This window comes from Scleropages formosus, chromosome 8 (assembly GCF_900964775.1).
Source record: "Scleropages formosus chromosome 8, fSclFor1.1, whole genome shotgun sequence".
NCBI lineage: Eukaryota > Metazoa > Chordata > Actinopteri > Osteoglossiformes > Osteoglossidae > Scleropages > Scleropages formosus.
Window position 1 is genome coordinate 27,017,766 of NC_041813.1, and position 17,871 is coordinate 27,035,636.

General features: G+C 43.4%; 1 protein-coding gene across 2 annotated transcripts; it reads left to right on the top strand.

Moving 5' to 3' along the window:
• Nucleotides 1-106: 106 nt before the first annotated feature.
• Nucleotides 107-10,767, top strand: LOC108936979 (SEC14-like protein 1). 2 transcript variants are annotated; one of them, XM_018756667.1, is made up of 16 exons: nucleotides 107-341; nucleotides 1,484-1,608; nucleotides 3,243-3,392; nucleotides 3,479-3,610; nucleotides 3,927-4,055; nucleotides 4,488-4,710; nucleotides 4,871-4,980; nucleotides 5,273-5,462; nucleotides 5,738-5,826; nucleotides 5,915-5,985; nucleotides 6,998-7,169; nucleotides 7,304-7,438; nucleotides 9,378-9,512; nucleotides 9,769-9,996; nucleotides 10,230-10,408; nucleotides 10,511-10,767. In XM_018756667.1, exons 2-16 carry the CDS (start codon nucleotides 1,546-1,548, stop codon nucleotides 10,614-10,616), a joined length of 2,112 nt encoding a protein of 703 aa, XP_018612183.1. In that variant the 5' UTR covers nucleotides 107-341; nucleotides 1,484-1,545; the 3' UTR covers nucleotides 10,617-10,767. The 2 variants fall into 2 exon arrangements, with proteins under 2 accessions (XP_018612183.1, XP_018612193.1); XM_018756677.1 differs by having other exon boundaries at nucleotides 107-292.
• Nucleotides 10,768-17,871: the final 7,104 nt, after the last annotated feature.

Sequence of the window (17,871 nt, forward strand, 5' to 3'; positions counted from 1 at the left end):
GCGACTGGGGATGACGGGTAACAGGACAGGAGGGGAGGCGCGACACGTGACTGACAGGTGGAAGTGGGCGGGGCAGGCGGACTGCACTGCTGGGGGTGGCGAACGGGACTGTGAGCGAGCGAATTCAGACCAGACCACCCCACCCCGAGGTCTTTATTCAACCTAACAGTCGCGCGAAGCTCTGTTCTTGTGTATTACTTTGCGGTGTTTAAGGACGTCGGTTCACACCGAGCGCGGAGCCTCCCATAGACACACGATCTATCGAAGATTCTATGTGTGTATTAACGCGGAGGTGAGCGGAGCGACACGGCGCGCTGCAACTTACTTACTAGCCCGGCCGTGTAAGTACTGTATTCGAGTCATCTGGAAAGTCAAAGTGATACCATTGAGGGAAGTGCAGTCACTGGCTGGATGTTGTTGTTACAAGTGCTGCACCGGCGTGGAAAATCTGTGTGAGGTCTCCTTGCAATCAATCAATCATTCAGTCAATGAATCAATACATTCTGTGCACCACCGACGGCAGAAGTGATTCGCTCTTCTGTTAACATTTCACGTCACACGTGTCAGTGTGTGATGGAGTAGACTGCTGTCCTGTCGTACAGTGTTTTAACCGTTAGAACTCGACCACGACGGTCCGCAAGTTTCCCGCGAGCTCTCGGTTTCAATTAACAAGGAACAAGAGAGAAATGTAAACCGCGAATGAATTAGAACAGCGTTCTTCTCCGTTGGTGTTTGTCCGCCCTCCGTAAGGCGTAAGGAGCCGCGTTACTAGGCAGTGGCACGTTTGAGCGGGAAAAGGGGTTTATTAGACGTAAGTAGCTGAGAATTGTGGGTAACGTGATAAGTGTTCCACCGCTGTGGGGACTCGTGGGGAATGTATGAAGGGAAGGACTGTGAGTGTCCCTGGGTGGCCAGTGGAGGAAGGGAAGGAAAGTGAATGTTAACGGTTAAGTAGGCTTCAGGTCCTGGGCCGAAAGTGATGCTTCCTCAATGTTTTCTTGTGTTTGCCCCGATATATTCTCCCCTCGCTGGTATTCCAGTCCAGTTCATAATCGCATTGTTGAACTTGTTTCTCGGCCCATCGGAACCCGGAGCGTAGCGTGCTGTACTACAGCAAGTGTCACTGTCATACCGCAGGAGTCTGTTTTGCTTTGCCTAACACGTCAGCCTTTTCCCTTGCTTACTGTTTTGTCTTTAACCGTATGAAAGTGAATACTTGCTTTACACCGCTGTACGTCGTAATAAAGAAACCTGAGTGAAGAAAAGTTCACTGAAATGCCCTGAAAAGCCGGCGAACGTGACCTTCCCGCTCAGGCCGGTTCACTTTGCGACGAGAAGCTCGGGGTTTGTTTGGGGATAAGTATAAAGATATAAATTCATCAGAATGGTCAATTAAGTGTTGGTACAGAAACAGTGGTTAAAAATGATGTAGAAAAAATATAAAATAAGAAGCTCTGTTTGATTGCAGTCACTTTTCTTACAGGGACTTGTGACCTCTAACCCCTGACTGTTCAGATCATCCCTCAATCCCTCTCTAAGGACAGTATGGTGCAGAAGTATCAGTCACCCTTGAGGGTCTACAAGCACCCCTTCGAGCTGGTGATGGCAGTGAGTGACCACTTTGGTTTGTTGTAACAAGAAATCTGATGTCTCGTCACCACCAACATACGCCAAATGGAGGAAAACAGTGACAGGTTCAGAAAACATATCAGGTTTTTCCTCTCTTAGTGACTTTGGTTACAGCAGTTTGTCACTTTTGTCACCGTCATTTTACGTGGTGCGGTCACTAAGTTCTTTGACTGGTTGCCGTGTGGCACTGCTCTGGCTGCTAGCCTCAGAATTTACCGACTGTGCCATGTACAGTAATACCGAGGCATAACAACATATCAGGTATTGGGGAGACTAAAAACATGATCAATAGGACACAATAACGTTATAAACTAATACTTGGGGGGGAGTGCTATTGAGAAAGGATAGTCTCAACCGAAGGTCTGGACTGCTGGCTAGTTTTATTCGCCAGCATTTTGTCACAGATTAAAGCAGATTCCAGAGGCACATCGGCAATGTGGCCTGTACTCAGAATGAGGAGAAGAAATTTGATCTGTAGCACGCATTCACTGTTCAGGCCAGCTGTAACGGAAGTAAATATCATGCTACTGTTTAGATTAGCTCTTTTCTTTCTTACTGAAGCATGAAAACTAACATCCACTGCACCCTTGGTGCAAGCCTTTGTTAATCAGTACCAAGGAGTGTATAAAAAGGTTTTGTTTAACCGATATCTTTCGCTGTTTCCAGCTACAGTAGAAGTGTACAGTTACAAAACTAAATGTATGGTATATTTTTAAGGGCTAGACACAAACAGCGCAAAGAAAACTAAAAGAAAAAAGTTGCGTAGACTTCCAACCATCTTACTGAGGGTTCCTTGCCCCAGTTTTATCCTTTGCAAATCCTCTGCATGTTTGGATTACATCAAACCTGCTGGCAATGTTGATAAGAGCATGAAATAATACATTCTAAACCTGTCAGTTTGCTTGTTCCTCCTGTACTTTATGTAAAAATTGCGCCTCAGACATCAACTCATGGGGACTTATGTAACACAACAAGATGCAGCACTGTTAAGTGACACAGAATTTTTTTTGAGAGTGACTATATTGCTAAAGCAGATGTTTATTACTTCATCCATCCATCCATCCATCCATGCGCAGATTTGTTGTAGTGTTTCTTTTATTAACAAATGTGGTTCCTACTGGTCTTCCCATTGAAGCCTCCTCAAGGTTTTCACTGACCCATTCTGTTTTCAGACTCCGTGACCTACACATCCACACCAGCCAAACAGGAAACTCACACATTAACATGAATGACATGCTTTTTTTCCCCATAATGCACATGAGTGTCATTAAATGCAGGCTTGTACTGCATTACCTTTAGTTGTATCTTTATTCATATTTTCCTGTTTGAATGTATGTTTTGTACTTCCAATCAGTTGAAATTCTACTTTGGAGGTAGCTGACTGGTAAATAAGGTCATATTTGATACCGAAATGAAGTCTGAACACAAAGTATGAACTTATTTTTCTACAGGCTAAATCTTAGAAAAAGTTTGAGCTGAAACGGATTACTCATCGTCTATTTTTGGGTTGTTTTACAATAATTGTTATACATTAGTTCTCTGTACAGGAATTTAACCAGTGTTTGTCCTCCACAAGTTTCACTGCCTCCCTTTGCTTCCTGTCTGTTCCCCAGGCCTATGAGAGAAGGTTTCCCACCTGCCCGCTCATACCAATGTTCGTGGGCAGCGACATCATCAGCGAGGTTCACGGTGATGATGGCGCCACTCGTGTGATTGAACGTCGCTGCAAACTAGATGTAGATGCACCTCGGCTGCTAAAGAGGGTGTGGTTGCATTTATAAGTAGAGTAACAGATGGGTGCCTGGCATTAGAATTTAGGATCCTTCATCTCCATTTTTTTTCCCTGCAGATTGCTGGGGTTGACTTGTTGTACTTCATCCAAAAGAATTCCCTGGACCTGCGGGAGCGGATGCTACGCATTGAGGTGCACAATGAGACTTTCTCTAACAGGGTCATCGTCCATGAACTATGCAGCTACTCGGTATGATCCTTTGACCCACATCGCCGTGACAGCACATCCATAAACACCTTACATCTACTTGCTGCCCTTGGTCAGATTTTGCTTATCAGTGTGGACACAAATGTATAACCTCAAGGTTATGCATGCATTAAAAAGAGTCCAGCTGCATAAATGGTTAAAATTGCAATAAAGTCATGAAGTAATAATAATCTTTCACAATGTGAGTCTTCTGATTTCAAACAGCTGACAGTGCACTACAGGCCATTTCCTGTTTAACTCTCCGGATGCCTGTGCTTACAGTGTTAGTGAAAACCACTTGGACTTTGTGTCCACCCAGGTGCACCCAGAAAATGAAGACTGGACGTGTTTTGAGCAGTCAGCCAGTTTGGACATCAAATCCTTCTTTGGCTTTGAGAGCATGGCAGAAAAGATTGCAGTTAAGCAGTATGCCAGCAGCATAAAGAAGGTATTTGTGTGTGCGTGAGCAAGAGGGCAAGATCCCATATGGCTGAAGACCATTAGCTGCTGTCTACAGCTTCATTTTATCACGCAACCCATAATAGAGCTCTTGTTAGTGAAGTACGGATGGAAAACCGGGGCTAGCAGGTCAGCGGCGCTTGTGACAATGAGTTAAATGAAATCCCAGTTGAAAACGCTTACTACAAACATTTTAATAGACAGGCACAAATTACAAAAAATTAAATAAATTCTCAGTTTTTTTGTAAAAAAAAACTTGGATACTGGATAATACTCACACAATTTTTTTGCTTTATTCTCAAACTTGATGCAAATATATGTATACTAAGGAAAATAAATGAAGGCAACTGTTATATTCGAAATGGTCACATGTCTGTTGGCTGCAGTTTTTCAACATGTTGCATTGATTTCTACCCTTCAGGGCAAGGAAATCATTGAGTACCATCTGAAGGAGCTGCACAGGGAAGGAGTGACTCATATCCCTCGCTGGGCACCACCTGCAGCTTGTGCTACTGAGGCCAGCACCTTAACAAAACTCAAGCAACCTGTTGTCACTCTGTCCTGTGCTGGTGACAGCCGTTACAGGACAGACACTGCCAGCTGGCCCAGCAGCCTCAGTGAGCTCCCATCAGGGATGACAGATGGTCAGTCAACTAAACACATGGGCAAATGTTCAGTCGTGCTGTGTCAGGCATAGCTACAGTTACGGGGTTCTGACAGAACTGGGCACGGTGATGACTTGTCTTATTTTTTACAACTGTAGTGCTTTGAGAGGCACACTTTGTGTGCTTGTGTGCCCTGCAGATAAGCTAGAGGCAGACTATATCAGGCACTACCTGGGAGACCTCACTCCTCTGCAGGAGAGTTGCTTGATTCAGCTGCGCTTGTGGCTGCAGGAGACCCACAAGGGCAAGGTGAGACATTGGGGCACCCAAACCTACAAATGCCACACCCCTAAGGACTTCATTAAAGGGTAACAGCTTGGCTAGTGTAGTGGTTAAGAACCTGCTCTTATAAGCTGAGGGTTACTACTCAAAATCCAAGGAGATGTTCTGGAGTACTAAGAGTGTTGTCCTGAATTCCCTCAGTAAATTATCCACCTACGAAAAAAGAGTAAAATTGCAAGTTGCTTTGGATAAAAGCATCACGTAACGAAAATAGTGACAGTATTAGCTCTAATATAACTAAAACCCACCGCTTCCACAGATCCCCAAGGATGAGCATATCCTGCGCTTCCTGCGTGCACGTGACTTCAACGTGGACAAAGCGCGTGACTTCCTCTGCCAGTCACTCACCTGGCGGAAGCAACACCAGGTGGACTACTTGCTGGAGACATGGGCACCTCCGCAGGTCTTGCTGGAATACTACTCTGGGGGCTGGCACCACGATGACAGAGGTATAGAATGAAAGCCAGTGTGCCGCAAGATAGAATCAGGATGAGATGGAGTAGTGTAAAGTATTACATAACTAGTGGTAAACTGAAATAAAGAACCATGTCTTTATTATGTGGCCACGCTGTAAATGTTTGTCTTATTTACAGTCCATAAAACTTTGGCTCAGTGTCCCAGCTGGCTGTTTTATTGACAGTGTGGGGAAATGCATGACTGTAATGTGACAGCCATGAGATGCAGTCATTAAAACTGAATATATTTTCCTGCCCCAATCCCACAGATGGGCGCCCTCTCTACATCCTACGTTTGGGTCAGATGGACACTAAAGGGCTGGTTCGTGCCGTGGGGCAAGAGTCTTTGCTGAGACATGTGAGTGAACTGTGTGGACCAGCACGCACACATGCATATCCCTTACTCAAAGTGCGAATGCTGTTAACGCCTTTTCTCTCTAACCCAGGTACTGTCAATCAACGAAGAGGGTTTGAGACGCTGTGGAGAAAATACCAAGTTGTTCCGCCGGCCAGTAAGGTACTGAAATAGCTGATTTCAGCAGATCTTTCCTTGGTGAATCTGTGTTCCATCCACTGCCCTTACTGGCATATGTTCTTGTGTTTGCAGAATGAAACTTTGACCTCAGTTACCTACCTACTGCAAATGATTAACTTCTGACAACAGTTTGGCATGAGTACCACATGTAAAGAATGATGAGACTGGATAGGTACATTATTTTTCTCTTAGGACTTTTCATTGTTTCCTGCTGTCTAAAGTAGTATGGAGTGTTTTTTAAATTTTTTAAAAATAAACTTTTAGCTGATATTTTTTTCCAAAGCAGCTTACAATGTTAAGCTCCATACAGTTTATATAGTCTAGGCTAACATCCTTGCTCAAGGGTACTGCAGTAGGTGGAGGTGGAATTTGGACCCTTCGACTCCAGAAGGTGGAGGCTGTGACCACTGTGCTATTTTGCCACGCTTATTTTTTTTTGTGGCAGGATGCATTATTAATGTATACAACTAAAGAGAATTTATACAGAACTTTGCCTTAATTTGGGTCAGGAGGTAGTCTAGATCAAGACCACCTCAGATTATACCTCACAAAGTACAGGCATCAGGGGTACAAAGGTGTCTTCTACTTGTATTTATATTTAGCTGATGTTTTTTTTTCAAAGCGACTTACAAAGTTGTTACTTAATTATTTACCCATTTATACAGCTGGGTAATTTTTACGGGAGCAATTTAGGGTAAGTTCCCTGTTCATGCGTACTACAGCTGGAGGTAGGAATCGAACCTGTGACCTTGGAGTCCAAAGGCAGCACCTCTACAGCTACGCTATCAGTTGTCCCACTTTTCTATCGTATTGTCCTATTGCTATCAGGATGTGTGAGAGTCTGCACTCAAAAGATGTGTAAGGTTCCATTCTATATTGAGTGAACACGTGTAGGCTGCAATACTGAGAAAATGGGTGTAATGTCCCATCCCATACTGAGCTAAAATATGACCATCCTTAACAAAGAAAAGTTTGTGTTTGTTCTTGCCTGCAGCTGCTGGACCTGTCTGGTGGACCTAGAGGGCCTGAGCATGAGGCATCTGTGGCGACCAGCCGTCAGGGCACTGCTGCGCATCATTGAGGTGGTGGAGGCCAACTACCCTGAGACCCTGGGACGTCTGCTTATTGTGAGGGCCCCCCGAGTATTCCCTGTCCTCTGGACTTTTGTGAGTGGAACTTTTGGTCACATTTTCTTTAGAAAAATACAAAAACAATGAGTCAAGTTGTAATGAAGTCTCTTTTACTGTTGTAATCATTTTCAGTGGTGAAAAAAACATTGTGATATTGCCTTGGTCTTCAGATCAGTCCCTTCATTGATGAGAACACACGGAAGAAGTTCCTCATCTATGCAGGGAATGACTACAGGGGACCAGGTGGCTTAGTGGACTACATTGACTGTGAAGTTATTCCTGACTTCCTAGGTGGAGACTGTGTGGTGAGTGGGCTGCCTCTGAGGTGAAATACAGGGTCAATATCTAATACTGGTGGGGCGCAGTGGGTTGGACCACTGTCCTGCTCTCCGGTGGGTCTGGGGTTCGAGTCCCGCTTGGGGTGCCTTGCGACGGACTGGCGTCCCGTCCCGGGTGTGTCCCCTCCCCCTCCCCCTCCGGCCTTACGCCCTGTGTTACCGGGTAGGCTCCGGTTCCCTGCGACCCCGTATGGGACAAGCGGTTCTAAAAATGTGTGTGTGTGTGTGTCTCTAATACTGTGAACAGGTCTTACAGTTTTCTGTTTGTTTTACCTCAGTACCATATCAAAACAGGACAGGTAAGGCGGATGTGTATTAATTCAGCCTCCTTAATTACTTTATCTTCTTATATCCTTACTCTGCTTTACATGCACCCAGGCCATGAAAATTCCCTTTCATGGTCAAGTTAAATTTGTACATTTAATTAGACTTTGTTAAAGTTATGTAGACTTTAGATATGAAAAAGCATGTTAAAATAATGTAAAACTGTTGTTACAAAACAGTGGGAAAGCGGTGTGAGCAACATAAGTCTTTTCTAATGTCTGTTCCAGTATCTACATGAATGCATGTTAGTCTTCCCTAAGTGAGATTTGCTATTTAAACATATAATAGCTTATTGTATATATTTTTTAGTCCATCCATCCATCCATCTTCCTCCGCTTTTATCCGGGGCCGGGTCGCGGGGGCAGCAGTCCGAGCAGAGTACTCCAGACCTCCCTCTCCCCGCACACCTCCTCCAGTTCCTCTGGGGGAACCCCAAGGCGTTCCCAGGCCAGCCGGGAGACATAGTCTCTCCAACGTGTCCTGGGTCTGCCCCGAGGCCTCCTCCCAGTGGGACAAGCCCGGAGCACCTCCCCAGGGAGGCGTCCAGGAGGCATCCGGAACAGATGCCCGAGCCACCTCAACTGGCTCCTCTCGATGCGGAGGAGCAGCGGCTCTACTCCGAGCTCCTCCCGGGTGACTGAGCTCCTCACCCTATCCCTAAGGGTGCGCCCAGCCACTCTGCGGAGGAAACTCATTTCTGCCGCTTGTATCCGCGATCTCATTCTTTCGGTCATGATCCAGAGTTCATGACCATAGGTGAGGGTAGGAACGTAGATCGACCGGTAAATTGAGAGCTTCGCCTTACGACTCAGCTCCCTCTTCACCACAACAGACCGGTACAATGACCGCATTACTGCAGACGCCGCACCGATCCGTCTGTCGACCTGCCGCTCCATTTTTCCCTCACTCGTGAACAAGACCCCAAGGTACTTAAACTCCTCCACTTGAGGGAGCAACTCCCCCCTAACCCGGAGGGAGCAATCCACCTTTTTCCGACTGAGAACCATGGCCTCGGATTTGGAGGTGCTGATTCTCATCCCCGCCGCTTCGCACTCGGCTGCAAACCTCCCCAGTGCACGCTGCAAGTCTTGACTTGATGAAGCCAACAGGACCACATCGTCCGCAAAAAGCAGAGACGAGATCTCGCGGCCACCAAAACAGACACCCTCCGTTCCCTGACTGCGCCTAGAAATTCTGTCCATAAAAATAATGAACAGAATCGGTGACAAAGGGCAGCCCTGGCGGAGTCCAACATGCACCGGGAACAGGTCTGACTTACTGCCGGCAATGCGAACCAAGCTCCTGCTCCGGTCATACAGGGAACGAACAGCCCGTAGCAACGAGCCCCGAACCCCATAATAATATTAATAATCTATTATTAATAATGGGATTCAAACTGTAGTTTGTAATGATTATTATTGTTTGCTCATAAATCAAAGTACTCAGCAATAACAAGTTACAAGCCCAGTACTAAATACTGAAGTGTGTCATTACTTGTATGTTATATATGAGAATTATTTAAAAAAAAAAAAAAAAAACACACTAAGATGTGGCTGATAGATGTCTGCTGTGATTCATTCAGTGCCAAGTCCCTGAAGGAGGACTGGTCCCCAAAAACCTGTACAAGACGCTGGAAGACATAGGGATTGAAGACATACGTCTGTGGCCAGAGACCATCTATCAGAGCGTCAGCATTGCCAAGGGTGCTCCACATGAGGTTAGGTCACTGATATAGTGAATGTCTGCCCTTGGGCACAAAAACCAAAGCGGAAGTGTTGTAAAATGAAGCATTTGACCAGCAGCGTACATGACCCCATCTGGTGGTAGAGGAATTAAATTGCAGTAATGCAGTTATCAATGTAATGACAATGGCAGAACAGTTTAACATTGCAAAATGTGTTCTTGCTTCCTTCTGTTTCATTCTGAAAAACATGTACTGTTAGTCACCAATAATTTTTTTTTCATCAACACAGGTGTTGGTTGAAGTGATCGATGCTTCTTCTGTTATCACCTGGGACTTCGATGTTTGCAAGGGCGATGTCATTTTTAGCATTTTTCACTCAAAGTGTGTGCCCCAGCCCCTGAGGAAGGACCTGCAGGGCGCGAACAGTGTGCAGCTGATTGATAGGTCCTGGCAGCTGGGGAAGGACTACATCGCAGTGGAGTCACCCCTCACTTGCAAGGAGGGTGAGAGTGTGCAGGTCAGAGATGGCAGTAAGAGTTAATGAGCTTAAAAAAGGAATGTATGGTTATAGACAGTGATCATTAGTTAAATACTGCCAATTATGTTACGTTGTCTCACTAAGGAGCTTTTTCCAGGCTTATAACACAACCTAGACTCCAGGTACTACAGCTCTCAGCCAGTTAATAATGTAGCTAAGAGATGAAGGACTGTAGCCTCCCACATCTTCGCTACCCTCTCTGACATCTGCAGGGCTCCCATGTGACCAGATGGGCAGGATTCTATTTATTGCAATGGAAGCTCCAGTCTGCACCACCGTGTGCTGCCTCTTACAGGCCTCGCATGGATGAGGTGCTGGCCAGCTTGCAGGTGTTGCCCCCAAGATGCAGGATAATGTACTACACTGAGCTGCTGGCCTCCCATGATTTCAGGTCAGCTGAGTTACTATGATTTCCCAACTTTCTCCCCCAGTGTCCCTGGCCTGCTTTGTCAGCTTGGTACTGACGCGGAGGCATGACCTCCCTCTTTTCCAGGGGCTCGATGACCAGTCTGGAGTCCAGCCACAGTGGCTTTTCCATGCTCAGTGCTACCACCACCTCCTCTGAGCAGTCCTGCTGCAGTTCCACTGTCTCTAGATAACACTGGTCGTATCAATAGGAGCAAGGATTGAGGGTCAGGCTCCTTCTTGTCAAATGGAAGATATTTACATGGGTATTACACTACACTACATTACTTCATTTAGCAGACACTTTTCTCCAAAGTGACTTCCATTGAACATTAGGCAGTGTTATCAGCCCACACCTTAGTCACCAAGGTGACTTACACTGCTAGATACACTGCTTACAATGAGTCACTCATCCATAAATCAATGAAACACACTCTATCACTCACACACTGTGTGACTTGGTTACCAGTCCACCGGAACAGCCTGTCTTGGGACTGTGGGAGGAAACCGGAGCACCTGGAAGAAACTCACGCAGACACGTGGAGAACATGCAAACTGCACACAGATAATATGCCATCCGGATGTATGCTGGCATTTATCTGTACATCTTTTACGTGCCTGACCTTGTCCGGTAAAAAGTTGGGCAAGAAAACTGAAGGCACAGTGCTAAAAGGCAATACATTTCATATGTTTGCCAGAGGAAATAAAAGTCCATATTTCTTTTGCTTGTGTATGTTCTTCAGTGAATGCAAGCATATATAAGTGTGTCTAATCTGTCTTTGTATAACTGAAGTGGTCAACCAGCGGTTGAGTTTAGTTTACTGATCCCAAAGGAGGGTCTTAAAGTTATTTAACTCTTAGTTAGGTACTCTGTGGCAAGGTGCTCTCGCCACTCTCTTAGGCATGAACAAAGGGAGATGACCAGTAAACCCTGTTAGATGAGCATTTGGTCTATTTTGGTGGGTAATCTGAAGGTGAATCTCACTGGTGGGTCACTGAAGTGCCCCATCCTGGAAAAAGTCCATCTTTGGTATGTTCTCTGGGGATAACCTAAATATCATACACCATGTGTAACACCACCAAACGGATTTGTGATGTACTCCTGATCATGCTACAGTATGAGTTGTCGCCACATGCTGCTACTTCAGGCATAATTGATTGTCGTTTCACCTTTTGAATATTGTGTTTTCCTGTTTTCCTCCATTTACAGAGTGATGTCTCTATAAAGATATTTTTTCTGGTTCTACAAGTGTGAGGCAATTTTTACACTGAAATGGGCAATTACATGGAGCCCTGAGTACCATAGTGTTCTGTGACCAGACAGGTACTTTATGATGTCCATGTGGTGTGATTGTTGTAACATACTCAGAAAGGAATTGTGCCAAGTGTACCGAGTCGGTCGCCTGGAGGATTGTGTAGTTGGTTGCCACAGTCAAGCAACTGGCTGGCAGTGACAATGGCTTCACTGGTGATGAGGGAGTTCAGCTGGAGGCTCCACTCCTCCTGGGGCCATCATCAGGTTAGAGTAGTACCCTCAGAGACATCCAGGAAGGTCTGAGGAGTGTTGTCCAGGGACATGTTGGAGAGCTGCGCCAAAGAGCCTTGTCTCATGCTTGGTGAGTAGACTCAATATCTCATGGATGATGTAACTGCGCTCATCCTGAGTTATTTGTTGCCGCTGGATGGTGGCTAACTGACTGAGAATTTAGGTCAGTGGTGGGTCCTTCATAACGATCAACTTGCTATTGTCCCAGGTTTCAGCATCAAAGTAAGCTGTAATCATGACAGGTTGCCAAGTGCAAATGGTGTGTGTGTCTGTGTCAGATGTGGCTGCATGCCACAGGTGTTTATAGAAGTGTTGCTGAAAAGATGGCCATCATCTATCAACAGCAAAGTCTGTGTGATATTGACTATAATTTGCATGAACTAGTGTTGTCATAAATGCACAAGCCTGAATTCTCTGGCTAGTGAGAATATTGCATCATAATTTAAAAAAATACTCTACAATAACTTCATTCTAACTGCATAGATATTTAAATTGCATAACTATCAAGCTGAAACAGCTTTTGTGTACAGATATTGTTCTGGTAGTTGCCAAGACTGTAGAACAGTGTGCTGTATGTTTCAGAGCATCTCCAGATGCTTAAGGATGCAGTGACATACATGAATATTACTGAGAAGTGGGAGGACATTTGAATTCCTTCAGAATGGTGTCATGTCATTAGTTGAATCTAATAATGAGCCTAATGTTCAGTTGTTCTAATGCTTGCAAAAAAATATGGCTCACCAAATGGCAAGAAAAATAATTTTCAGTAATGATCTGAGTCATAAAGGGGCCTGTATAATTCTGCTTCTATCTCTATTGTTATTCTGTGCACCTTCACCTTCCATCTGTTTCTGTAAGGACTGACTTCGTATGACATTTACTCTAGGAAAGTAAGTTTTATTTAAAGAAAAAAAATCTCCCTATGTGTTTAATTGAAGTTTTAATTGTTCTAGCCACTCATGTGTACTGACCCCACACATCGTTCTATTGTATTCAGCTACTGCATGAACTTCCTTCCAGTGCCATAAGATGGCAGTTTTTAACTGCTGTGTGTGTCATGTTTTGATCACGCTGCCAACCTACTGTTCTGTCATCAGTGTGGGCATGGAGTGCTACTTCTAAAGGATGACCTTAAACTCCAGAAATTTAAGATGTGTCATCACATCGCAAGGCTGCTGAGCATCCGGAGCAGGTAATATGGGAACGAAACTCCCCAACAAACCCCATCCTTTGGCTACTCTGAGTTTTGTCCACTTATTCAGTATAGTCTCATGCTTATTTACTACGATGTGTAAAGAACTTCTGTTGTACTTCTCAGTCACCTAGTTGTTTCTATGTAGCCTAGGCAAATGAATATATTTAAAAATGTGCTTCTGTCTGCTATAGGGTCTAGGATCTGTTCCAGTTTGACCCTTTTTGTTGAAACATCTTCCCTACTTCATACCTGCTTTCTGGACTCGCTGACTTGTATTTCTTGACATTTGAGTTATTTTCTTCATTAAATAATAGGGGACCCAGTGGGTCAGATGCTTTGCTAGCCCTTCAAGTGATTCATTTGCTGTCATCCATCTTTGTTCTGTAGACAGGAGATAAAAAAAAAGAGATTCTGGAAATGCCAGAAGAGTGAAATGCCACACGTACTCCTGTAAGAAAGCTACTAGCTTTTTCTCTTCCAGTCACTAAATCAGTGCTGAGCCTTAGTGTGTCTGTTTCACACCTGTGTGTATAGATTCACTTCTTCAGAGCTATGCGGTATAGTGCTTTTATACTTTTGCTGGGCAGTGTCAATCCTCAGGAAGTGATTTACATCAATGGTGTGCTGTCTCAATCCTTGAGAGTCACGTAGGGTGTGCTGTATAGTCCTCTGAACTGGATCTGGAGGTTGAATTTACATTGCTACTTTAGGGAAAATGTAATGCAAGTGTACACTGGCAGGATATCATCACAAAATGCTGCATCTTTTGGATCTTTGCTCTGTATCCTCCGGAAAATTTTTCAGCAATCCTTGTCATTCCGGTAATAAGAGCGCTATATAAAAATAAATAGAATCGAATAACCATTTAGCGTTTGTAGTCAGCTAGCCAGATCAGCAGATGTATACCAGTAAAGTAGAGGTGCATGAACTGCCAGCTGTTTAACTTTGGAAGCGGGAGAATCAAATTCTAAATGGGGTGTAATGGATGGGTGAGGCTCTGTGGTTTGTAAGCCATTGAGATCAGTTAGATGACTCCCACAACATGCAGAAGAGAGACAGAAAGAGCGTTGCTCTGAGCCATTCCCTGGGATTCACCGCCTTTCATTCCAGTCTATAACCTGCTTTGTGGAGGGTATCCAATTTTTCCTCTATGAAAATCTTTTGAAGTAGCTGGAAAAGGTGATTCTCCAGCAGTTGCTCTACATTCTGATACATGTCCCTTGATCCTCCATTGAGCCTGTTTTTTTTTTTTTTTTCCCCCTTTCACTTTTTGTTTTATTGTATACGGTCTACAATGGGTGGATTCATTCTGTCAGACAGTTAATTTAAGTTTTTCTTTCCCTATCCAAAGATGCACACATACCTTATTTTGTCACTATGATTATTTTACTGATGTTTGATAGAAGCAGTACAATAATGGCAGTTGCTGACTGCATTCCTTGGGGAGCCCTAGCATGTGTTGTATGTCAAGGTTCAGTCTTTGCCTGTAATTACTTGATTTATTGATCAAATGATTTTCACATGTCAGCCTGGTGTTACAAGTCTAACTCAGCTGGTAACTGACATGTAATTCTTGAGTCTGGAAAGCTGCCATCACTCAGCAATGGATATTGGATATTGGAACTCATAGTCTGATGCTTCACCTGAGGGAACAGATGAAATGCATGGAAGGCCTTTGCTATTCAACCCTAGAGAGCAGGAGGGCTGTATTTAAGAAGGCCCATTAGTGGCACTTTTATGATTCTGTACACATGCACCGATGTCCACTCAAAGGTCCTTCCACTGACATGGACTTCCTTCCAGGCTCTGGGCCAGCAAGAGGCTGTAATGCATTCAGAGACTGGCTAAGCTGACTGCTCCTGGTAATTGCGACCCTCTAAGCTTATTCTGCATTTATTGTGACAGGGACAATCCCGTCTGATTGGCTAAGTGGCAAGGAGCCCCATGAGGACTGTAGTTTGTGGGGCTAATTAAGGATAGCTGTCCTTAACTGGCCTGGGATATTTCAACCATTCTAATAATAAATAACAACAGAGCATGACTGAGGAGTGTTGAGGTTTCATAGTATGCAAAAAAAGGCAACTTATCACATTAATTTAAACTTTGCTGTTATTCCCTGACCTCTGGACTTTGATGGGTTTTGTTTACAGTGGCCTTAAGAATCCATTTCAAAAGGACTACATCATGGATGTTTAATTAATCCTTTCACTTGGATGGCCTGAAATTTAGATTTGCTGTTATATTGGTCTACAGTCCCCATTTATGCATGGTCTTTCATGTTAAGGGATTTTAAATACATTTCTGATATAGTATAATTTCTGATGGGATCCACAGAGTGAAAGCAGTTGCAATGGCAACCTTCTCAGCATGCTTTGTGTGTGTACTTAAGTGCCTGCCTGTGTTTTCTGTTTCATTACAGACTTGTCTCTGCTTTCATTTTACACATCTGGCTCTTGTGCAGTGCTTAAATAGTACATGAATGTGATTACGTACACACAAAGAACCAGTGAGAGATTAAATCTGTGGAGGTTTTTTTTTTTTATATATGTTTTGAGTGTTGTGCACATGAAAAGTATTGTATGCCAAATAGACAGGGTTATCCAATGGTGTCCAAAAGCAGCGGCAGCAGCATGTAAAAATAAGGATTTGAAGTGCTGGTTGAAAGAGACAGGTAATCCAGTTCAGGGATCTATATCCTGTAACAGTGTACAATCTGTTCATTGTCATCAGCTCCACGGCACATTGAACACATGGTCATTTAGTCTAATTAGAGAGATTATTGACCCAATTAAGGATTAAAGGAAAAAATATCCTGGAACCAGCAGTGATAGTTTCCACATGTTTTTAGTTCATGTTTGAAGCTACAAATGACAGAATTAAACATGTTCTACGTAACCAGTACTGATAAGTTGCTCAAAACTGTAGACACCTATTATTTCTTGACTTATGCTAAATCGATTAAATTGCTTGCATATTAATCTTAATATCCCAATGTTGGACCATAAAGTGTTTCTTTCTTGGCAAGTCAGAAGCTAATGGGGTATTTTGTGTGCAGAAGAAGGCAAACATATGGATTTTTCTGGTATCCAATCAAACAGAGACGACTGAAGTAGAATGTATTTTCCATGTTGTCAAATTGTACTCTGGCCACATCACTATTCTTAATCATTACATAAGTCCTCCAGGCAAATGAAGCTGGCAACAACTTGGAGTGGAGTTTGTTTATATAAGAAGTTCTAATTGCGAATTTCACAGCAAATGAACAATGCATGTATTCAGTCCAAAAAAAGAGAGGCAAAATTACTGCCTTTCAGATTCTTACATATGCCAGCTTTACAACTGGAAACAATCCACATAATGAAATTGCAGGAATAGTTTAAATGTAAGAAATCAGTTCATAAACTGGTGGGTATTTTCTAAAATTTTTGTTTTTCAAACTTCCTGCTCATAAAACAAGGAAGGAAGAAGCATAAAATGTATTGATCCTTCTTGTAGTTACTCTGTAGTGTGTTGTTCTCAACATAGCTAGAGTAGGGCTTGTTGAATTATGTCTTTTAACAGTGGTCATCCTTTTAACCTGTGTTCATTCCTGTTTATTACCACAGAGAGATGAGGAGCTAATGGACTTGTCAGAAACACAGACTTCAGATGTTTACTCTGGTCTCATCTGTAAAAGCCCAACAAGCCAAAACTAAAGAGGAGGAGGCAGTGGGATGGCTTTCAGTTCAAGCATGCAAGTGGATAGCCCCATTTAAGTATGTGGGGCACCTTGGCTCTCAGCATTTTCAAGGTCCTTTTAGAAAAATTAAATACAGTACACTTGTAATGCTGGACATATTCTATTCTCAACTTATGGCTGTTATAGACATTGTCATTAAATTTAAATGAACAGTTGATGATTTCTTGCATTGGTGACAGTGCAACAAATATTTTCTACAAACATACCCTGATTAGAAATGCTTCATTTTCTTTATTTGGAAGAGAGGACCAAATTACTGAACCCAGTTTTCAGAAGGAGACAGTCTATTGGTGACTTTTTTTTTTTTTTTTTGCTGTTCCATAAATCAGCAGCTATCGGTACTTGTCTTCGCATATACTGTGGATGACCATATTTAAAATATAATAAAGATCAACTTAAAGATCCACAGGGTCAGCTTTACCATGTGTGGTGTTTTTTTGAAAAATGAAGTAAGGTGCCCCACCCTTGTTTTTCTTTCGCAGCTAAGATTTAACAGTTTTGTGCACTGCTATTGTATTTTCTTTGTGTGGAAGTTCTGGCTAACCTTACATTTCGAACAAATGCAATTATAATCCCCCCGGTTAACAACAATATGGCCAAAACACGGAGATACAATACAACACCAAATTTGAAAAGCAACTTTATCATCCATAAATATTATTTTTCCCCTCTACTTCATGCTACAAACCAGCAGAACATAACAATTATTGTTATGGATTGTGGCTTTGTTGGCTTCTGGTGGCTGATGGACAGGCAGGGAGGTAGGATTATTTCAGTATTCATATAACTTTGAAGGTGAGCATCTCTTCTTAAGGCACAAGGACACAATGTACCTGTTTCTTCACATAAGTGGTGCTGCATCGCCAAGGCTTAATTCTAGGGAATGGGTACACATCCCCTTTTCCTGTTTCCACTTAGCATGTAAACACTGAAGTCAACTGATTATTCCATCAATTAAACCAATTTAGG